General features: G+C 47.9%; 1 protein-coding gene across 2 annotated transcripts in view; it reads right to left on the bottom strand.

Annotated features, from left to right (window-relative positions):
• Positions 1-24422, bottom strand: part of LOC135056124 (ABC-type organic anion transporter ABCA8-like) — a 380977-nt gene that overhangs the window by 207923 nt on the left and 148632 nt on the right. For both annotated transcript variants that reach the window (XM_063960911.1, XM_063960912.1), the window contains exons 11-12: positions 14353-14411; positions 13907-14017 (exon numbers count right to left, since the gene is read on the bottom strand). In XM_063960911.1, the coding sequence (XP_063816981.1) occupies positions 13907-14017; positions 14353-14411 (170 nt within the window). The remainder of the gene's footprint in view (positions 1-13906; positions 14018-14352; positions 14412-24422) is intronic.

Here is a 24422-nt window from a genome sequence, read left to right as displayed (position 1 = left end):
TTGTATATACCACCTAACCGTGGTTTTTTTTTCTTTCTTTATACCGTCGTCATACTAGTTACGAGTATACTACTATCTCTTTATCAACCAGTGTACAGTGCGGTAGTTCACGGCTGTGGCTACCTCTGTGTCGGAACTCGGCAGGCAGTCCGTCCATCCATAATTGTATATACCACCTAACCGTGGTTTTTTTTTCTTTCTTTATACCGTCGTCATACTAGTTACGAGTATACTACTATCTCTTTATCAACCAGTGTACAGTGCGGTAGTTCACGGCTGTGGCTACCTCTGTGTCGGAACTCGGCAGGCAGTCCGTCCATCCATAATTGTATATACCACCTAACCGTGGTTTTTTTTTCTTTCTTTATACCGTCGTCATACTAGTTACGAGTATACTACTATCTCTTTATCAACCAGTGTACAGTGCGGTAGTTCACGGCTGTGGCTACCTCTGTGTCGGCACTCGGCAGGCAGTCCGTCCATCCATAATTGTATATACCACCTAACCGTGGTTTTTTTTTCTTTCTTTATACCGTCGTCATACTAGTTATGAGTATACTACTATCTCTTTATCAACCAGTGTACAGTGCGGTAGTTCACGGCTGTGGCTACCTCTGTGTCGGAACTCGGCAGGCAGTCCGTCCATCCATAATTGTATATACCACCTAACCGTGGTTTTTTTATACCACCTAACCGTGGCAGTCCGTCCATAATTGTATACTAGTATCCAATCCATCCATCTCCATTGTTTACCTGAGGTGCCTTTTAGTTCTGCCTATTAAAATATGGAGAACAAAAATGTTGAGGTTCCAAAATTAGGGAAAGATCAAGATCCACTTCCACCTCGTGCTGAAGCTGCTGCCACTAGTCATGGCCGAGACGATGAAATGCCAGCAACGTCGTCTGCCAAGGCCGATGCCCAATGTCATAGTACAGAGCATGTCAAATCCAAAACACCAAATATCAGAAAAAAAAGGACTCCAAAACCTAAAATAAAATTGTCGGAGGAGAAGCGTAAACTTGCCAATATGCCATTTACCACACGGAGTGGCAAGGAACGGCTGAGGCCCTGGCCTATGTTCATGGCTAGTGGTTCAGCTTCACATGAGGATGGAAGCACTCAGCCTCTCGCTAGAAAAATGAAAAGACTCAAGCTGGCAAAAGCAGCACAGCAAAGAACTGTGCATTCTTCGAAATCCCAAATCCACAAGGAGAGTCCAATTGTGTCGGTTGCGATGCCTGACCTTCCCAACACTGGACGTGAAGAGCATGCGCCTTCCACCATTTGCACGCCCCCCGCAAGTGCTGGAAGGAGCACCCGCAGTCCAGTTCCTGATAGTCAGATTGAAGATGTCAGTGTTGAAGTACACCAGGATGAGGAGGATATGGGTGTTGCTGGCGCTGGGGAGGAAATTGACCAGGAGGATTCTGATGGTGAGGTGGTTTGTTTAAGTCAGGCACCCGGGGAGACACCTGTTGTCCGTGGGAGGAATATGGCCGTTGACATGCCTGGTGAAAATACCAAAAAAATCAGCTCTTCGGTGTGGAAGTATTTCACCAGAAATGCAGACAACAGGTGTCAAGCCGTGTGTTCCCTTTGTCAAGCTGTAATAAGTAGGGGTAAGGACGTTAACCACCTCGGAACATCCTCCCTTATACGTCACCTGCAGCGCATTCATAATAAGTCAGTGACAAGTTCAAAAACTTGGGCCGACAGCGGAAGCAGTCCACTGACCAGTAAATCCCTTCCTCTTGTAACCAAGCTCACGCAAACCACCCCACCAACTCCCTCAGTGTCAATTTCCTCCTTCCCCAGGAATGCCAATAGTCCTGCAGGCCATGTCACTGGCAATTCTGACGATTCCTCTCCTGCCTGGGATTCCTCCGATGCATCCTTGCGTGTAACGCCTACTGCTGCTGGCGCTGCTGTTGTTGCTGCTGGGAGTCGATGGTCATCCCAGAGGGGAAGTCGTAAGCCCGCTTGTACTACTTCCAGTAAGCAATTGACTGTTCAACAGTCCTTTGCGAGGAAGATGAAATATCACAGCAGTCATCCTGCTGCAAAGCGGATAACTGAGGCCTTGACAACTATGTTGGTGTTAGACGTGCGTCCGGTATCCGCCGTTAGTTCACAGGGAACTAGACATTTTATTGAGGCAGTGTGCCCCCGTTACCAAATACCATCTAGGTTCCACTTCTCTAGGCAGGCGATACCGAAAATGTACACGGACCTCAGAAAAAGACTCACCAGTGTCCTAAAAAATTCAGTTGTACCCAATGTCCACTTAACCACGGACATGTGGACAAGTGGAGCAGGGCAGGGTCAGGACTATATGACTGTGACAGCCCACTGGGTAGATGTATGGACTCCCGCCGCAAGAACAGCAGCGGCGGCACCAGTAGCAGCATCTCGCAAACGCCAACTCTTTCCTAGGCAGGCTACGCTTTGTATCACCGGTTTCCAGAATACGCACACAGCTGAAAACCTCTTACGGCAACTGAGGAAGATCATCGCGGAATGGCTTACCCCAATTGGACTCTCCTGTGGATTTGTGGCATCGGACAACGCCAGCAATATTGTGCGTGCATTAAATCTGGGCAAATTCCAGCACGTCCCATGTTTTGCACATACCTTGAATTTGGTGGTGCAGAATTTTTTAAAAAACGACAGGGGCGTGCAAGAGATGCTGTCGGTGGCCAGAAAAATTGCGGGACACTTTCGGCGTACAGGCAGCACGTACAGAAGACTGGAGCACCACCAAAAACGCCTGAACCTGCCCTGCCATCATCTGAAGCAGGAGGTGGTAACGAGGTGGAATTCAACCCTCTATATGCTTCAGAGGTTGGAGGAGCAGGAAAAGGCCATTCAAGCCTATACAACTGAGCACGATATAGGAGGTGGAATGCACCTGTCTCAAGCGCAGTGGAGAATGATTTCAACGTTGTGCAAGGTTCTGCAACCTTTTGAACTTGCCACACGTGAAGTCAGTTCAGACACTGCCAGCCTGAGTCAGGTCATTCCCCTCATCAGGCTTTTGCAGAAGAAGCTGGAGACATTGAAGGAGGAGCTAAGACAGAGCGATTCCGCTAGGCATGTGGGACTTGTGGATGGAGCCCTTAATTCGCTTAACAAGGATTCACGGGTGGTCAATCTGTTGAAATCAGAGCACTACATTTTGGCCACCGTGCTCGATCCTAGATTTAAAACCTACCTTGGATCTCTCTTTCCGGCGCACACAAGTCTGCTGGGTTTCAAAGACCTGCTGGTGAGAAAATTGTCAAGTCAAGCGGAACGCGACCTGTCAACATCTCCTCCTTCACATTCTCCCGCAACTGGGGGTGCGAGGAAAAGGCTCAGAATTCCGAGCCCACCCGCTGGCGGTGATGCAGGGCAGTCTGGAGCGACTGCTGATGCTGACATCTGGTCCGGACTGAAGGACCTGACAACGATTACGGACATGTCGTCTACTGTCACTGCATATGATTCTCTCACCATTGATAGAATGGTGGAGGATTATATGAGTGACCGCATCCAAGTAGGCACGTCACACAGTCCGTACTTATACTGGCAGGAAAAAGAGGCAATTTGGAGGCCCTTGCACAAACTGGCTTTATTCTACCTAAGTTGCCCTCCCACAAGTGTGTACTCCGAAAGAGTGTTTAGTGCCGCCGCTCACCTTGTCAGCAATCGGCGTACGAGGTTACATCCAGAAAATGTGGAGAAGATGATGTTCATTAAAATGAATTATAATCAATTCCTCCGCGGAGACATTGACCAGCAGCAATTGCCTCCACAAAGTACACAGGGAGCTGACATGGTGGATTCCAGTGGGGACGAATTGATAATCTGTGAGGAGGGGGATGTACACGGTGATATATCGGAGGATGATGATGAGGTGGACATCTTGCCTCTGTAGAGCCAGTTTGTGCAAGGAGAGATTAATTGCTTCTTTTTTGGTGGGGGTCCAAACCAACCCGTCATTTCAGTCACAGTCGTGTGGCAGACCCTGTCACTGAAATGATGGGTTGGTTAAAGTGTGCATGTCCTGTTTATACAACATAAGGGTGGGTGGGAGGGCCCAAGGACAATTCCATCTTGCACCTCTTTTTTCTTTTATTTTTCTTTGCGTCATGTGCTGTTTGGGGAGGGTTTTTTGGAAGGGCCATCCTGCGTGACACTGCAGTGCCACTCCTAGATGGGCCCGGTGTTTGTGTCGGCCACTAGGGTCGCTTATCTTACTCACACAGTCAGCTACCTCATTGCGCCTCTTTTTTTCTTTGCGTCATGTGCTGTTTGGGGAGGGTTTTTTGGAAGGGCCATCCTGCGTGACACTGCAGTGCCACTCCTAGATGGGCACGGTGTTTGTGTCGGCCACTAGGGTCGCTTATCTTACTCACACAGTCAGCTACCTCATTGCGCCTCTTTTTTTCTTTGCGTCATGTGCTGTTTGGGGAGGGTTTTTTGGAAGGGACATCCTGCGTGACACTGCAGTGCCACTCCTAGATGGGCCCGGTGTTTGTGTCGGCCACTAGGGTCGCTTATCTTACTCACACAGTCAGCTACCTCATTGCGCCTCTTTTTTTCTTTGCGTCATGTGCTGTTTGGGGAGGGTTTTTTGGAAGGGACATCCTGCGTGACACTGCAGTGCCACTCCTAGATGGGCCCGGTGTTTGTGTCGGCCACTAGGGTCGCTTATCTTACTCACACAGTCAGCTACCTCATTGCGCCTCTTTTTTTCTTTGCGTCATGTGCTGTTTGGGGAGGGTTTTTTGGAAGGGCCATCCTGCGTGACACTGCAGTGCCACTCCTAGATGGGCCCGGTGTTTGTGTCGGCCACTAGGGTCGCTTATCTTACTCACACAGTCAGCTACCTCATTGCGCCTCTTTTTTTCTTTGCGTCATGTGCTGTTTGGGGAGGGTTTTTTGGAAGGGCCATCCTGCGTGACACTGCAGTGCCACTCCTAGATGGGCCCGGTGTTTGTGTCGGCCACTAGGGTCGCTAATCTTACTCACACAGCTACCTCATTGCGCCTCTTTTTTTCTTTGCGTCATGTGCTGTTTGGGGAGGGTTTTTTGGAAGGGACATCCTGCGTGACACTGCAGTGCCACTCCTAGATGGGCACGGTGTTTGTGTCGGCCACTAGGGTCGCTTATCTTACTCACACAGCGACCTCGGTGCAAATTTTAGGACTAAAAATAATATTGTGAGGTGTGAGGTGTTCAGAATAGACTGAAAATGAGTGTAAATTATGGTTTTTGAGGTTAATAATACTTTGGGATCAAAATGACCCCCAAATTCTATGATTTAAGCTGTTTTTTAGTGTTTTTTGAAAAAAATACCCGAATCCAAAACACACCCGAATCCGACAAAAAAAATTCGGTGAGGTTTTGCCAAAACGCGGTCGAACCCAAAACACGTCCGCGGAACCGAACCCAAAACCAAAACACAAAACCCGAAAAATTTCAGGCGCTCATCTCTAGTTTTTTTAGGAACCATATGTTATACTAGTTGTTTACAGTATCTACTCAATACCTGTTTTAATGTCCAGATGTGCTATAGTTGTCTGTACATTGCCAGTTATTGACTATTCTGTCTGCTGTTTGTATCGACCTCAGACTGTTACCAGTTATTGTCATCTGTTATCTGGCATGACCATTGCCTGTTATCATTTACGTTTGCTCTTACATGCCGCAACTTTTAGCATGTTACTATTTACAATCGAGCCACCTATTGTTTACTAAGATTTTGGACTTCTTACAGTGTTCTATACTGTTTACTATCAAATCTGGGGACTATTCATTATTGAGGCCTGATTGGCCTGGTAACTAAGTATACAACTCGCTGTGAGTTGAAGCAGTAGATAGTATAGTACCAGAGCAATTCAGTATTGCCACAATTGCAGCGCTCTCCCACGATCCCTATCACCTAAACTTTCACTACTAATTACAATTACTAAAAGTCTGCACTGCCGAGTAGTGTAATTGTGCCTGCATGAATTGCATTCACACATATGCAAAAAGAGGGCGCTGAAGGTGGAAGGATCCCACTGGATCCCTCTTTGCAATCTGAAACTCCTTCCACTAGTAAGGAATGGGCCTTCATGAACTAACACATCTGAAGACCACTTGGTGAATAAATAATGAATGGACCTAAACAGAAAAACGGCTTAGCACTAAAAGCTAAATAGGATTGGTGCACATGTGTAGTAAATTTCTAAATTAAAAAAGAACACACTAAAAATAGCAGCCGTTATATAGGGAGAGTACTCTACCCTTAGAAATAAACTAAACACACAAATAAAATGCTTTTAATTAGCAAATTTAAAAAAGAAAAAACATTTATCACATCTCATAATAAATCTTATCACAGCCACCGGTATAAATCCTGCAGGACAGCACAAGTCAATGCAAAAAGAAGATTCCGTAGTTCAATACTAATGTTTACTGCGCAAACAAAGTTATTTAATCAGTCCATTGACTCCTTCCAGGTTGTAAAGTCATATGCAGAGTAAGAGCAGTGGTTAGTGCCACTAGTATTAGCTAATTGATTAGTTGCTAGCAACAATTAGAAGCAGTGTTAGTCAATTAATACAGCATGCTGTTTTTTATAATATCAAAGCTTTAAAGCAAGCAGCAATAGCCCGCACTTATGGTTTAATATAACCTGCTTTCTGGATCTGGAAAATGATCCTATGGTCCAGTGTAGTGATATCTCCCGGCTCCTGGTGCTTTAATTACCCTTTTGTGGTGCCATATCTGGAGTGTCCCAACATTGGTCCAAAAGGCCTGCAGGTAATAAATTGTATAGACCGGTCCCGGACAAGGATTTAGACAACCTCTTACGCGTTTCTCTGCCTCTATCGCATTCAGCGGCTTCCTCAGAGAAACCCGCTGAATGCGATAGAGGCGTAGAAACGCATAAGAGGTTGTCTAAATCCTTGTCCGGGACCAGTCTATACAATGTATTACCTGCAGGCGTTTTTGACCAATGTTGGGACACTCCAGATATGACACCGTAAAAAGGTAATTAAAGCACCAGGAGTCGGGAGATATCACTACATTGGACCATAGGATAATTTTCCAGATCCAGAAAGCAGGTTATATTGAGGCATAAGTGCGGGCTATTGCTGCTTGTTTTAAAGCTTTGATATTATAAAAAACAGCATGCTGTATTAATTAGTGATGAGCGGGTTCGGTTCCTCGGAAACCGAACCCCCCGAACTTCACCCATTTTACACGGGTCCGAGGCATACTCAGATTCTCCCGTATGGCTCGGTTAACCGGAGCGTGCCCGAACGTCATCATCCCGCTGTCGGATTCTCGCGAGATTCGTATTCTATATAAGCAGCCGCGCGTCACCGCCATTTTCACTCGTGCATGTTAGGGAGAGGACGTGGCTGACGTCCTCTCCGTTTATTAATTGTTGATGCAAATATTTGTGCTTGCTTATATCTGAATTGTGGGGACTGGGGAGCAGCTGTATATTAATATAGGAGGAGTATAGTGCAGAGTTTTACTGATCAGTGACCACCAGTTTTATCCGTTCCCTGCCTGAAAAAAAATGCTTCTTATCTGTGCTCAGTGTGCTGCATATATCTGTGCTCACACTGCTTAATTGTGGGGACTGGGAAGCAGCTGTATTATATAGGAGGAGTACAGTGCAGAGTTTTGCTGACAGTGACCACCAGTATACGTTGTCTGCCTGAAAAACACTCCATATCTGTGCTCAGTGTGCTGCTTTATTGTGGGGACTGGGGACTAACAGTATAATATTATATAGGAGGAGTACAGTGCAGAGTTTTGCTGACCAGTGACCACCAGTATACGTTGTCTGCCTGAAAAACACTCCATATCTGTGCTGCATTGTAGACAGTACATAGTAGGAGTACAGTGCATAATTTTGCTGACCACCAGTATATAATATATAGGAATACGGTACAGAAGGCCACTGCTGTACCTACCTCTGTGTCGTCAAGTATACTATCCATCCATACCTGTGGTGCATTTCAGTTTTGCACAGTTTGCTGACCACCAGTATATAATATATAGTATTACGGTACAGTAGGCCACTGCTGTACCTACCTCTGTGTCGTCAAGTATACTATCCATCCATACCTGTGGTGCATTTCAGTTTTGCACAGTTTGCTGACGACCAGTATATAATATATAGCAGTACGGTACAGTAGGCCACTGCTCTACCTACCTCTGTGTCGTCAGGTATACTATCCATCCATACCTGGGGTGCATTTCAGTTTTGCACAGTTTGCTGACCATCAGTATATTATATATAGCAGTACGGTACAGTAGGCCACTGCTGTACCTACCTCTGTGTCGTCAAGTATACTATCCATCCATACCTGTGGTGCATTTCAGTTTTGCACAGTTTGCTGACCACCATTATATAATATATAGCAGTACGGTACAGTAGGCCACTGCTGTACCTACCTCTGTGTCGTCAAGTATACTATCCATCTATACCTGTGGTGCATTTCAGTTTTGCACAGTTTGCTGACCACCAGTATATAATATATAGCATTACGGTACAGTATGCCACTGCTGTACCAATCTCTGTGTCGTCAAGTATACTATCCATCCATATCTGTGGTGCATTTAAGTTGTTTGCAGTATATGTAGTAGTTGGCCATTGCTATTGATACTGGCATATAATTCCACACATTAAAAAATGGAGAACAAAAATGTGGAAGTTAAAATAGGGAAAGATCAAGATCCACTTCCACCTCGTGCTGAAGCTGCTGCCACTAGTCATGGCCGAGACGATGAAATGCCATGAACGTCGTCTGCCAAGGCTGATGCCCAATGTCATAGTAGAGAGCATGTAAAATGCAAAAAACAAAAGTTCAGTAAAATGACCCAAAAATTAAAATTGAAAGCGACTGATGAGAAGCGTAAACTTGCCAATATGCCATTTATGACACGGAGTGGCAAGGAACAGCTGAGGCCCTGGCCTATGTTCATGGCTAGTGGTTCAGATTCACATGAGGATGGAAGCACTCATCCTCTCGCTAGAAAAATGAAAAGACTTAAGCTGGCAAAAGCACAGCAAAGAACTGTGCGTTCTTCTAAATCACAAATCCCCAAGGAGAGTCCAATTGTGTCGGTTGCGATGCCTGACCTTCCCAACACTGGACGGGAAGAGCTTGCGCCTTCCACCATTTGCACGCCCCCTGCAAGTGCTGGAAGGAGCACCCGCAGTCCAGTTCCTGATAGTCAAATTGAAGATGTCACTGTTGAAGTACACCAGGATGAGGATATGGGTGTTGCTGGCGCTGGGGAGGAAATTGACAAGGAAGATTCTGATGGTGAGGTGGTTTGTTTAAGTCAGGCACCCGGGGAGACACCTGTTGTCCGTGGGACGAATATGGCCATTGACATGCCTGGTCAAAATACAAAAAAAATCAGCTCTTCGGAGTGGAATTATTTCAACACAAATGCGGACAACAGGTGTCAAGCCGTGTGTTGCCTTTGTCAAGCTGTAATAAGTAGGGGTAAGGACGTTAACCACCTCGGAACATCCTCCCTTATACGTCACCTGCAGCGCATTCATCATAAGTCAGTGACAAGTTCAAAAACTTTGGATGACAGCGGAAGCAGTCCATTGACCACTAAATCCCTTCCTCTTGTAACCAAGCTCCTGCAAACCATACCACCAACTCCCTCAGAGTCAATTTCCACCTTACACAGGACAGCCAATAGTCCTGCAGGCCAGGTCACTGGCAAGTCTGATGAGTCCTCTCCTGCCTGGGATTCCTCCGATGCATCCTTGAGTGTAACGCCTACTGCTGCTGGCGCTGCTGTTGTTGCTGCTGGGAGTTGATTGTCATCCCAGAAGGGAAGTCGGAAGACCACTTGTACTACTTCCAGTAAGCAATTGACTGTCCAACAGTCCTTTGAGAGGAAGATGAAATATCACAGCAGTCATCCTGCTGCAAAGCGGATAACTCAGGTCTTGTCAGCCTGGGTGGTGAGAAACGTGGTTCCGGTATCCATCGTTAATTCAGAGCCAACTATAGACTTGATTGAGGTACTGTGTCCCCGGTACCAAATACCATCTAGGTTCCATTTCTCTAGGCAGGCGATACCGAAAATGTACACAGACCTCAGAAAAAGACTCACCAGTGTCCTAAAAAATGCAGTTGTACCCAATGTCCACTTAACCACGGACATGTGGACAAGTGGAGCAGGGCAGACTCAGGACTATATGACTGTGACAGCCCACTGGGTAGATGTATTGCCTCCCGCAGCAAGAACAGCAGTGGCGGCACCAGTAGCAGCATCTCGTAAACGCCAACTCGTTCCTAGGCAGGCTACGCTTTGTATCACCCCTTTCCATAAGAGGCACACAACCTCTTACGGAAACTGAGGAACATCATTGCAGAATGGCTTACCCCAATTGGACTCTCCTGGGGATTTGTGACATCGGACAATGCCACGAATATTGTGCGTGCATTACATCTGGGCAAATTCCAGCACGTCCCATGTTTTGCACATACATTGAATTTGGTGGTGCAGAATTATTTAAAAAATGACAGGGGCGTGCAAGAGATGCTGTCGGTAGCCCGAAGAATTGCGGGCCACTTTCGGCATTCAGCCACCGCGTGCCGAAGACTGGAGCACCACCAAACATTCCTGAACCTGCCCTGCCATCATCTGAAGCAAGAGGTGGTAAGTTCGAGGTGGAATTCAACCCTCTATATGCTTCAGAGGATGGAGGAGCAGCAAAAGGCCATTCAAGCCTATACATCTGCCCACGATATAGGCAAAGGAGGAGGAATGCACCTGACTCAGGCGCAGTGGAGAATGATTTTAACGTTGTGCAAGGTTCTGCAACCCTTTCAACTTGCCACACGTGAAGTCAGTTCAGACACTGCCAGCCTGAGTCAGGTCATTCCCCTCATCAGGCTTTTGCAGAAGAAGCTGGAGACATTGAAGGAGGAGCTAAAACAGAGTGATTCTGCTAGGCATGTGGGACTTGTGGATGGAGCCCTTAATTCGCTTTACCAGGATTCATGGGTGGTCAATCTTTTGAAATCAGAACACTACATTTTGGCCACCGTGCTCGATCCTAGATTTAAAACCTATGTTGTATCTCTCTTTCCGGAAGACACAAGTCTGCAGAGGTTCAAAGACCTGCTGGTGAGAAAATTGTCAAGTCAAGCGGAACGTGACCCGTCAACAGCTCCTCCTTCACATTCTCCCGCAACTGGGGGTGCGAGGAAAAGGCTAAGAATTCCGAGCCCACCCGCTGGCGGTGATGCAGGGCAGTCTGGAGCGAGTGCTGACATCTGGTCCGGACTAAAGGACCTGGCAACGATTACTGACATGTCGTCTACTGTCACTGCATATGATTCTGTCGCCATTGAAAGAATGGTGGAGGATTATATGAGTGACCGCATCCAAGTAGGCACGTCAGACAGTCCGTACGTATACTGGGAGGAAAAAGAGGCAATTTGGAGGCCCTTGCACAAACTGGCTTTATTCTACCTAAGTTGCCCTCCCTCCAGTGTGTACTCCGAAAGAGTGTTTAGTGCAGCCGCTCACCTTGTCAGCAATCAGCGTACGAGGTTACTTCCAGAAAATGTGGAGAAGTTGATGTTCATCAAAATTAATTATAATCAATTTCTCCGTGGAGACATTCACCAGCAATTGCCACCAGAAAGTACACAGGGATCTGAGATGGTGGATTCCAGTGGGGACGAATTAATAATCTGTGAGGAGGGGGATGTACACAGTGAAAGGGGTGAGGAATCGGAGGATGAAGATGAGGTGGACATCTTGCCTCTGTAGAGCCAGTTTGTGCAAGGAGAGATTGATTGCTTCTTTTTTGGTGGGGGCCCAAACCAACCAGTCATTTCAGTCACAGTCGTGTGGCAGACCCTGTCGCTGAAATGATGGGTTCGTTAAAGTGTGCATGTCCTGTTTATACAACATAAGAGCGGGTGGGAGGGCCCAAGGACAATTCCATCTTGCACTTCTCTTTTCTTTCATTTTTCTTTGCATCATGTGCTGTTTGGGGACAATTTTTTTTGAAGTGCCATCCTGTCTGACACTGCAGTGCCACTCCTAGATTGGCCAGGTGTTTGCGTCGGCCACTTGGGTCGCTTAGATTAGTCACACAGCTACCTCATTGCACCTCTTTTTTTCTTTGCATCATGTGCTGTTTGGGGACTATTTTTTTGAAGTGCCATCCTGCCCGACACTGCAGTGCCACTCCTAGATGGGCCAGGTGTTGTGTCGGCCACTTGGGTCGCTTAGCTTAGTCACACAGCTACCTCATTGCGCCTCTTTTTTTCTTTGCATCATGTGCTGTTTGGGGACTATTTTTTTGATGTGCCATCCTGTCTGACACTGCAGTGCCACTCCTAGATGGGCCAGGTGTTTGTGTCGGCCACTTGTGTCGCTTAGCTTAGTCACACAGCGACCTTGGTGTGCCTCTTTTTTTCTTTGCACCATGTGCTGTTTGGGGACTATTTTTTTGAAGTGCCATCCTGTCTGACACTGCAGTGCCACTCCTAGATGGGCCAGGTGTTTGTGTCAGCCACTTGTGTCGCTTAGCTTAGCCATCCAGCGACCTCGGTGCAAATTTTAGTACTAAAAATAATATTGTGAGGTGTGAGGTGTTCAGAATAGACTGACAATGAGTGTAAATTATGGTTATTGAGGTTAATAATACTATGGGATCAAAATTATCCCCAAATTCTATGATTTAAACTGTTTTTGAGGGTTTTTTGTAAAAAAAACACCCTAATCCAAAACACACCCGAATCCGACAAAACATTTTCAGGGAGATTTTGCAATAACGCGTCCGAATCCAAAACACGGCCGCGGAACCGAATCCAAAACCAAAACCCGAAAAATTTCCGGTGCACATCACTAGTATTAATTGACTAACACTGCTTCTAATTGTTGCTAGCAACTAATCAATTAGCTAATACTAGTGGCACTAACCACTGCCCTTACTCTGCATATGACTTTACAACCTGGAAGGAGTCAATGGACTGATTAAATAACTTTGTTTGCGCAGTAAACATTAGTATTGAACTACGGACTCTTCTTTTTGCATTGACTTGTGCTGTCCTGCAGGATTTATACCGGTGGCTGTGATAAGATTTATTATGAAATGTGATAAATGTTTTTTCTTTTTTAAATTTGCTAATTAAAAGCACACACTATTTTAATAAGCGCTGTTATTTGTGTGTTTAAATAATGAATGGGCCTATTACTCAAACTAATGTTTCTGCATCTGTAACGGCCCATTGAGCTTAATGAATAGAACCCATAGTATTCATAGTGTATTTATTTCTGTTGCCATCTCTGGGGCTGATTCTTAGTCGGACCCACCTGTGTTTGTGTCTGCATCTTTTTGGCGCTCTCGCTCAACTACAACTTTATGCAAATGCAGATACAAAGTCCTTCCCTGGTGTATACATCCATGTGTACAAATGTGTAAGGACTGAGGCACCACTGTCAGAGTTCGCAGAGGCTGAAATACCGATTGGTGCGTCTTTAGACGAAACATCCACCAGCCATATGGAAGGTGAAGTTTCTCTGCCCCGATATAAAGCCTAGCAACTGCTTTATGGGAGACACACGACATTCTCATAATGCTCATAAGAAGGACCATCTCTGTGCATCCACTAAGCCAGCTCCCTGCTACCACCCAGGAATGGCCACTACATTTGCAACACATTTGTGAGACCGTGCACCTCCCATGCCCCTCAATCGCAGCTCCGATTCTGTGTGCGCATGCTGTCTGGCTGCATCTGCAGGGTGACACAGACGCATGCGCAGAAGAAAAAAACTGCTCCACTGTGTCTGACATTGGCAGTGTGTGATCATTTGACAGTAATCTCTAGTTAGTAAAGTATTTTTCAGAAAATGTCTTACCGGATGTAGACATACACATTCCACTCAGTATATTAAGAAGTGTTGTTTTTCCTGCTCCACTGTGGCCCAGTAAAGCTGTAATCTGGCCTTCATAGATGTCAAAATCAAGTCCTAATGTAAAAATACACAACATATGCTCTTTATTACAGCACATAACCGCTTATGGTTTAATGACACAAAGACAGCACAATTTATTGATTTCTGTTATACTATTCTGCAACACTAACATTAAATGACATGATCAACAAGGGTGGAGCTTTTTAGATTTTATACCATATGAGATCACACAGCAGAAAATATGCAACAATGAATAAATGTTGTGTAATTTAAATCTGTGAAAATATGAGTTAAGAAAAGTCTCTAAAATTGTAATTTAAATTAAATTCAAATACATTTTTGGCTGAATGAGGTATGACCCTATCTCTAGTAATCTAAATATAACTCACCTCTTAAAGCTTCAACCTTTCGGTCTTGGCCACTGTATGTTTTCTTAATTTTACTAATTCTGAAAGATAATGGAAAGGACAGGTAATCTGTTAAAATAATCGGAATATGATCAGTCCAGCAAAACATCATCTAACTAATTTTCTTCAACTGTTTGGCACCCAGTCATTGTGCTGACCCTGTTGTCTTGAAGGCCCAGTGGCTGCTGCTGAGTGAGCACTGCACCAATTGGTGTTGCATTATATGCATTTTTGCCCTGTGCATGCCCAGAAAGTGTATGGATGCAAATTACAGAATGCAATGCATTATCAATGCTAATTGTGAGAGCACAAATTTGGAGGTGCACTCCAGTGGGTGGCTGGGAGGTTGGATGACATGATTTGCTTTATATTGCGTCAACCTAGCTCCACCCACCGCTGTATAATGCTTCAAATTGCTACTTTGCAGAGTGGGGACAGGGCCACAATGACTAGGTTTACCGCATTAGGATCCCTCATATGTATGATTAGGGTCTGCAGCAGATATCGGAGATCTCGCTGTAGAAATCAACATCCCCCTACTCTTAAAGATTGATATTCTAGACCTGATTATTATATGGCCATGAAAGATTTGCTTCTTTCAACTATAGACATACAGATGTGTCCTCAGCTCATACATCTTTACTTTGCTGTATCAAATATAGGAGCACTTGCGGGCAAACACAGGAGCGCTTGCAGGTTAACAGGAACAGAGCATGAAACAACTGAAGTCCGGAGCCAGGGATAATCCTCTTACTAAGAAGTGAGTTATTCTTGGACTGGTTTAAATAGAGCGCTCTCAGTAGCATTGGTCATGTGATTGGACTGGAGTGTTCACCTGACCAAATCCATTATGGCCATGTCCATGGAGACAAGGGGGGAAATTTACTAAGGTGGGAGATTTTTAGAACTAGTATTGTTGCCAATAGCAACCAATCAGATTATATCTATTATCTGCTAGAAGCAGCTAGATAAATGGTAAGTAGAATCTGATTGGTTGCCATGGGCAACATCACCAGTTCTAAAAAATCTACCACCTTAGTAAATTTACCCCAAGATGTTGTATACAATGGAGATGCAGATGCTCAGGGATGCGGCCAATGACCAGAAGAAGTGCAGGACACTATGATATGACATCATCGGACAGGATAAACAATTCTAAGACCATGATGTGTGACATTTATATAGTGAATGTTATTTTGATATGCCTAACTATTTTTATGTCACATGACATTGTATTATTGTCTGTATATTTCACTACATAAGTTGTATATTGCTTATACTTTTTTTTTTAAATAAAAATACTTGACGGAAAGAAAAAAAAGATACCGGAGATATCTGTCACGGTCCCTGTGCACAGCAGTCCCCATAGATTTCCGTGGCTATGATCAACCATAATGTATCAAACGTCAGAAGTGTGACCTTGATAACTAATGTCATCTTTAGATGCCATTGTTCATTGTAACTTATTGGCTATAATATAGAAAATTAGGCCAGAGAGGTATCTGAAGGACCTCTACCGGCAGCCACAGTGTAAAATGGCCAAGCAACCCTTGGACACAGCAAAGCCATATTTATAGACTCGGGTCTGCACTTTATACTGTTAGGGAACTCCAGTGCTACAGTATGTGTGTGAGACCCCTAGAGCCGGTGAGTGTTTTCTGCCAATAACAGCTGCTCCTGTTCACTTAGAGCTGTATGAGCCACCAGTACTTAAACCTCTAGCAGTAGGGATTCACACAAAAGGCTGGAGACCACAAAGTAATAACCTGGAGTGTAGCAGCCGGCAGGTAAGAGTTAATTGTAAGTAGACTAGACACGGAAATGGTAACTGCAGATAGACTTTGGCAAGATATGCTGACCAAAGACTGCTGGACTGGAAGTGCACAGGAATAACAACAGAATAATGGTTATTGAAGTTATAAGGTGTAAGTTGCAGGTGAACACAGCCAAGCGGTGGTTAACTGCTGGAAACAATCAGGTGCTGGATGTGTACTGGGTGTTAGGAATGTCTGTGTTAGGAATGTCTGTTTGTTTTGCCTTGCATTATCTCATTCCTGCCTCTAGGGGTCTCACTTGCTGCCTCAGGTCCGAATGGCAGTTGCACACTGTCTTTGCAGGTTAATTACCTGATCGTGAGCAGCTGGAGCCAACACCTGGTACTGCTATTTAACTCCAGCTCACCAGCATCTAGGTGCAGATCATTGTGGTTCCGTCTGGAGTGCGACTGGGCTCTCTCCAGTAATCCTGTCCAGTTTCTGCCTTATCTACATCTTGGAGACTTCCCTGCAGTTTGCTGGTTCATGTGTCTTGCTTCAGGACTTCTAACCCTGCCGGTTCAGCATCTGCATTCCTGGACTTTTATTTGCAGTTTATTTCCCTTCCTGCCTGATTACTCCGTTTTTGGTATGTTATTTTTCCCCTGCTTGATTTAAACCCGGATATCTTCATGTTGATTTCTCATCTATGTTTAACCTGAAATATACCAATATTCAAGCATAACCTTCCTCCTTGTTTATTTTACCTGCCATAACTATTATCTGGAATTATCGTGTTTGGTTCCATGTAATCAAGGATCCAGTTTATATATATATATATATTTTTACTACCACTTTTTCCACAATAAACCTTACTTAATTTTCACCTGGCTTCAGCTGACATCATTTCAAGTACGCACACACAGAGAACCCTAGAAATCGTTACAGAATGATCTGCCCAAATAAACGTGTGCAGGAGTTTTGTTGTACAGCTGAATCTCATAAAATGGCTTCACTTCAGAAAGATTCCCTGCCTCTCAAGTTTTTGCCGTTTTTGAGTTCTACATTGCTGGTGGATTTCAGAGAGAAACTGGAGGGTATTCAAATCCTGTCTTCAGAGATACTGTCTGCTCTGTCTGAAGGTTCAGTAAGATTACCTGTTCCCTTTAAGGAGACGCAGGGAAAAAGGGGAAAAGATCAGTCTGGTGCTCTCAATTCTGGCTGCTGTTTTCCTAGCATAAGCAAAGGCAAGTTTTGGAGCTTTCCACGACCCAGCCTCTCTGAGGAAGAAAGGAGACATAGAAGGGATAAGAAGCTCTGTTTTTATTGCGGCAGGTCGGGACATTTTATTCAGTTATGTCCTGCTCGCAAACATAAAAAGAGCTTTCCTCATTCTGCCATAGTGCCAAATTCTGCTCAGTTATGCCACTGTGGTGCTCAAATTTCGAAAGGAGGGGTGTCCGGCCAAGCGACCCCAGGAGGGGTGTCCGGCCAAGCGACCCCAGGAGGGGTGTCCGGCCCAGCGACCCCAGGAGGGGTGTCCGGCCCAGCGACCCCAGGAGGGGTGTCCGGCCCAGCGACCCCAGGAGGGGGGTCCGGCCCAGCGACCCCAGGAGGGGTGTCCGGCCCAGCGACCCCAGGAGGGGTGTCCGGCCCAGCGACCCCAGGAGGGGTGTCCGGCCCAGCGACCCCAGGAGGGGGGTCCGGCCCAGCGACCCCAGGAGGGGTGTCCGGCCCAGCGACCCCAGGAGGGGTGTCCGGCCCAGCGACCCCAGGAGGGGTGTCCGGCCCAGCGACCCCAGGAGGGGTGTCCGGCCCAGCGACCCCAGGAGGGGTGTCTGTCCATGCTGCCCTTGCCTTTGGGCATGAGGTCCCTGCTGCCCTTGCCTTTGGGCATGAGGTCCCTGCTGCCCTTGCCTTTGGGCATGTGGTCCCTGCTGCCCTTGCCTTTGGGCATGAGGTCCCTGCTGCCCTTGCCTTTGGGCATGAGGTCCCTGCTGCCCTTGCCTTTGGGCATGAGGTCCCTGCTGCCCTTGCCTTTGGGCATGGGGTCCCTGCTGCCCTTGCCTCACGGCATGAGGTCCCTGCTGCCCTTGCCTCACGGCATGAGGTCCCTGCTGCCCTTGCCTCACGGCATGAGGTCCCTGCTGCCCTTGCCTCACGGCATGAGGTCCCTGCTGCCCTTGCCTCACGGCATGAGGTCCCTGCTGCCCTTGCCTCACGGCATGAGGTCCCTGCTGCCCTTGCCTCACGGCATGAGGTCCCTGCTGCCCTTGCCTCACGGCATGTGGTCCCTGTTGCCCTTGCCTCACGGCATGTGGTCCCTGTTGCCCTTGTCTCACGGCATGAGGTCCCTGTTGCCCTTGTCTCACGGGTCACTCAGTCATCCAAGTCCGCTTTGCCAGAGGTCCGAGAGGTGCCCGCTTTGCCAGAGGTCCGAGAGGTGCCCGCTTTGCCAGAGGTCCGAGAGGTGCCCGCTTTGCCAGAGGTCCGAGAGGTGCCCGCTTTGCCAGAGGTCCGAGAGGTGCCCGCTTTGCCAGAGGTCCGAGAGGTGCTCGCTTTGCCAGAGGTCCGAGAGGTGCCCGCTTTGCCAGAGGTCCGGCCAAGGCCTGTCCAGCCCCAGGAGGGGGCTCTGCCTGCCCAGCCCCAGGAGGGGGCTCTGCCTGCCCAGCCCCAGGAGGGGGTTCTGCCTGCCCAGCCCCAGGAGGGGGTTCCGCCTGCCCAGCCCCAGGAGGGGGTTCCGCCTGCCCAGCCCCAGGAGGGGGTTCCGCCTGCCCAGCACCAGATAGAGGTGCCTGCCATGCCCGAGATCCAAGATTTGCCCGAGGTATCTGCCCAGCCGAGGTCATCTGAGACTTCTCTGTCTAAGGTGCAAGAAGAGTCCGTCTTGTCTGAGAGGCCACAGTTGTCTATCCTCCCTGATGTAAAATCTAATTTGGAAACCCAAGTCGTTGAGGAACTGCCTTACTTTTATGGAAATATCTCTCACTGTTTAGCTCTCTTCAGATATTATCTGAGTTTTGATGACTTGTCCCCTATTGATATCATTGCTAACCTATGTATGAGGTTCAGAGGGAGGGCCTTGAAGTGGGTAAATGGTCTTATAGATAAGGAAGATCCAGTTTTACAAGATTTGCCCGCTTTCCTCAAGGCTGTGACCGAAATATTCAGTCCACCAACTGTCCTCACTCTCCTAGATGAGTCTGTTAAGGTGTGCCCGCCTGAGAACCTGCCTTTGCAGTCTGGGGAGCACCCTCAGTTTTTCAGATATGGGCAGGTATCTCTAGGTGTTCACGCAGATTGCTCGGCAAGTTTAGCATCTACAAATTTACCATCCGCTCTTGATTCCATCCAAGAAAATAAGAGGTCAGTTCTACTGCTGGGTTGTGGCTCCGACTCTGAGAGCGAGCTTCTGGATGATCCTAGACTCGTTATTGATGGACCTGTATTGCCTAATAGTGTCTTTGTGACACCTTCAAATAGGTTTAGGCAACCCATAAAGAAAAGAGGAAAAAAGAAGAGAAGGTGAACTTTGAGGCGTCTGGAATCCGCCTGTTTAAGGGGGGGATAATGTTAGGAATGTCTGTTTGTTTTGCCTTGCATTATCTCATTCCTGCCTCTAGGGGTCTCACTTGCTGCCTCAGGTCCGAATGGCAGTTGCACACTGTCTTTGCAGGTTAATTACCTGATCGTGAGCAGCTGGAGCCAACACCTGGTACTGCTATTTAACTCCAGCTCACCAGCATCTAGGTGCAGATCATTGTGGTTCCGTCTGGAGTGCGACTGGGCTCTCTCCAGTAATCCTGTCCAGTTTCTGCCTTATCTACATCTTGGAGACTTCCCTGCAGTTTGCTGGTTCATGTGTCTTGCTTCAGGACTTCTAACCCTGCCGGTTCAGCATCTGCATTCCTGGACTTTTATTTGCAGTTTATTTCCCTTCCTGCCTGATTACTCCGTTTTTGGTATGTTATTTTTCCCCTGCTTGATTTAAACCCAGATATCTTCATGTTGATTTCTCATCTATGTTTAACCTGAAATATACCAATATTCAAGCATAACCTTCCTCCTTGTTTATTTTACCTGCCATAACTATTATCTGGAATTATCGTGTTTGGTTCCATGTAATCAAGGATCCAGTTTATATATATTTTTACTACCACTTTTTCCACAATAAACCTTTCTTAATTTTCACCTGGCTTCAGCTGACATCATTTCAAGTACGCACACACAGAGAACCCTAGAAATCGTTACAGTCTGTTTGTTTTGCCTTGCATTCTCATTCCTGCCTCTAGAGGTCTCACTTGCTGCCTCAGGTCCGAATGGCAGTTGTACACTGTCTCTGCAGGGTAATTACCTGATTGTGAGCACCTGGGGCCCAACACCTGGTGCTGCTATTTAACTCCAGCTCACCAGCATCTAGGTGCAGATCATTGTGTTTCCGTCTGGAGTGCGACTGGGCTCTCTCCAGTATTCCTGTCCTGACTCTGCCTTATCTACATCTTGGAGACATTCCCTGCAGTTTGCTGGTTCATGTGCCTTGCTTCAAGTCTTCTAACCCTGCCGGTTCAGCATCTGCATTCCTGGACTATTATTTGCAGTCTGTTTCCACCCCTGCCTGATTACTACGTTTTTGGTATGTTATTTTTCCCCTGCTTGATTTAAACCCGGATATCTTCATGTTTATTTCTCATCTGTGTTTAACCTGGATTATACCAATATTCAAGCATAACCTTCCTCCTTGTTTCTATTACCAGTCATTACTTTTATTTGGAAATATCCTGTTCGGTTCCATGTAAACCAAGGACCCAGTTTCTGTTTGTATATATTTTCGCTACTTTTTCCACAATAAACCTTACTTAATTCTCACCTGGCTTCAGCTGACCTCATTTCAAGTATGCACACACAGAGAACCCTAGTAATCGTTACAGAATGATCTGCCCAAATAAGCGTGTGCAGGAGTTTTGAGGTACAGCTGAATTTCATAAAATGGCTTCACTTCAGAAAGATTCCCTGCCTCTCAAGTTTATGCCGTTTTTGAGTTCTACATTGCTGGTGGATTTCAGAGAGAAACTGGAGAGTATTCAAATCTTGTCTTCAGAGATACTGTCTGCTCTGCCTGAATGTTCAGTAAGGTTACCTGTTCCCTTTAAGGAGACGCAGGGAAAAAGGGGAAAAGATGAGTCTGGTGCTCTCAATTCTGGCTGCTGTTTTCCAAGCCTAAGCAAAGGCAAGTTTTGGAGCTTTCCACGACCCAGCCTTTCTGAGGAAGAAAAGAGACATAGAAGGGATAAGAAGCTCTGTTTTTATTGCGGCAGGTCGGGACATTTTATTCAGTTATGTCCTGCTCGCAAACATAAAAAGAGCTTTCCTCATTCTGCCATAGTGCCAAATTCTGCTCAGTTATGCCACTGTGGTGCTCAAATTTCGAAAGGAGGGGTGTCCGGCCCATCGACCCCAGGAGGGGTGTCCGGCCCATCGACCCCAGGAGGGGTGTCCGGCCCAGCGACCCCAGGAGGGGTGTCCGGCCCAGCGACCCCAGGAGGGGTGTCCGGCCCAGCGACCCCAGGAGGGGTGTCCGGCCATGTTGCCCTTGCCTTATGGCATGAGGTCCCTGCTGCCCTTGCCTCATGGCATGAGGTCCCTGCTGCCCTTGCCTCACGGCATGAGGTCCCTGCTGCCCTTGCCTCACGGCATGAGGTCCCTGCTGCCCTTGCCTCACGGCATGAGGTCCCTGCTGCCCTTGCCTCACGGCATGAGGTCCCTGCTGCCCTTGCCTCACGGCATGAGGTCCCTGCTGCCCTTGCCTCACGGCATGAGGTCCCTGCTGCCCTTGCCTCACGGCATGAGGTCCCTGCTGCCCTTGCCTCTCGGCATGAGGTCCCTGTTGCCCTTGCCTCACGGCATGAGGTCCCTGTTGCCCTTGCCTCACGGGTCACTCAGTCATCCAAGTCCGCCTTGCCAGAGGTCCGAGAGGTGTCCGCCTTGCCAGAGGTCCGAGAGGTGCCCGCCTTGCCAGAGGTCCGAGAGGTGCCCGCCTTGCCAGAGGTCCGAGAGGTGCCCGCCTTGCCAGAGGTCCGAGAGGTGCCCGCCTTGCCAGAGGTCCGAGAGGTGCCCGCCTTGCCAGAGGTCCGAGAGGTGCCCGCCTTGCCAGAGGTCCGAGAGGTGCCCGCCTTGCCAGAGGTCCGAGAGGTGCCCGCCTTGCCAGAGGTCCGAGAGGTGCTCGCTTTGCCAGAGGTCCGAGAGGTGTCCGCCTTGCCAGAGGTCCACTCCTTGCCAGAGGTCCGAGAGGTGCCCGCCTTGCCAGAGGTCCGAGAGGTGTCCGCCTTGCCAGAGGTTCCCGCCTTGCCAGAGGTCCGAGAGGTGCCCGCCTTGCCAGAGGTCCGAGAGGTGTCCGCCTTGCCAGAGGTCCGAGAGGTGTCCGCCTTGCCAGAGGTCCGAGAGGTGTCCGCCTTGCCAGAGGTCCACGCCTTGCCAGAGGTCCGAGAGGTGTCCACCTTGCCAGAGGTCCGAGCCTTGCCAGAGGTCCGAGAGGTGTCCGCCTTGCCAGAGGTCCGGCCAAGGCCTGTCCAGCCCCAGGAGGGGGGCTCTGCCTGTCCAGCCCCAGGAGGGGGCTCTGCCTGTCCAGCCCCAGGAGGGGGCTCTGCCTGTCCTGCCCCAGGAGGGGGCTCTGCCTGCCCAGCCCCAGGAGGGGGCTCTGCCTGCCCAGCCCCAGGAGGGGGTTCTGTCTGCCCAGCCCCAGGAGGGGGTTCTGTCTGCCCAGCCCCAGGAGGGGGTTCTGTCTGCCCAGCCCCACGAGAGGGCTCTGCCTGTCCAGCCCCACGAGAGGGCTCTGCCTGTCCAGCCCCACGAGAGGGCTCTGCCTGTCCAGCCCCAGGAGGGGGCTCTGCCTGTCCAGCCCCAGGAGGGGGCTCTGCCTGTCCAGCCCCAGGAGGGGGTTCTGCCTGTCCAGCCCCAGGAGGGGGCTCTGCCTGTCCAGCCCCAGGAGGGGGTTCCGCCTGTCCAGCACCAGATAGAGGTGCCTGCCATGCCCGAGATCCAAGATTTGCCCGAGGTATCTGCTCAGCCGAGGCCATCTGAGACTTCTCTGTCTAAGGTGCAAGAAGAGTCCGTCTTGTCTGAGAGGCCACAGTTGTCTATCCTCCCTGATGTAAAATCTAATTTGGAAAGCCATGTCGTTGAGGAACTGCCTTACTTTTATGGAAATATCTCTCACTGTTTAGCTCTCTTCAGATATTATCTGAGTTTTGATGACTTGTCCCCTATTGATATCATTGCTAACTTATGTATGAGGTTCAGAGGGAGGGCCTTGAAGTGGGTAAATGGTCTTATAGATAAGGAAGATCCAGTTTTACAAGATTTGCCCGCTTTCCTCAAGGCAGTGACCGAAAGATTCAGTCCACCAACTGTCCTCACTCTCCTAGATGAGTCTATTAAGGTGTGCCCATCTGAGAACCTGCCTTTGCAGTCTGGGGAGCACCCTCAGTTTTTCAGATGTGGGCAGGTATCTCTAGGTGTTCACGCAGATTGCTCGGCAAGTTTAGCATCTACAAATTTACCATCCGCTCTTGATTCCATCCAGGAAAATAAGAGGTCAGTTCTACCGCTGGGTTGTGGCTCCGACTCTGAGAGCGAGCTTCTGGATGATCCTAGACTCATTATTGATGGACCTGTATTGCCAAATAGTGTCTTTGTGACACCTTCAAATAGGTTTAGGCAACCCATAAAGAGAAGAGGAAAAAAGAAGAGAAGGTGAACTTTGAGGCGTCTGGAATCCGCCTGTTTAAGGGGGGGATAATGTTAGGAATGTCTGTTTGTTTTGCCTTGCATTCTCATTCCTGCCTCTAGAGGTCTCACTTGCTGCCTCAGGTCCGAATGGCAGTTGTACACTGTCTCTGCAGGGTAATTACCTGATTGTGAGCACCTGGGGCCCAACACCTGGTGCTGCTATTTAACTCCAGCTCACCAGCATCTAGGTGCAGATCATTGTGTTTCCGTCTGGAGTGCGACTGGGCTCTCTCCAGTATTCCTGTCCTGATTCTGCCTTATCTACATCTTGGAGACATTCCCTGCAGTTTGCTGGTTCATGTGCCTTGCTTCAAGTCTTCTAACCCTGCCAGTTCAGCATCTGCATTCCTGGACTATTATTTGCAGTCTGTTTCCACCCCTGCCTGATTACTACGTTTTTGGTATGTTATTTTTCCTCTGCTTGATTTAAACCCGGATATCTTCATGTTTATTTCTCATCTGTGTTTAACCTGGATTATACCAATATTCAAGCATAACCTTCCTCCTTGTTTC

This window comes from Pseudophryne corroboree, chromosome 3 (assembly GCF_028390025.1).
Source record: "Pseudophryne corroboree isolate aPseCor3 chromosome 3, aPseCor3.hap2, whole genome shotgun sequence".
Lineage (NCBI taxonomy): Eukaryota > Metazoa > Chordata > Amphibia > Anura > Myobatrachidae > Pseudophryne > Pseudophryne corroboree.
This window is presented reverse-complemented; position numbering and strand designations above follow the sequence as displayed.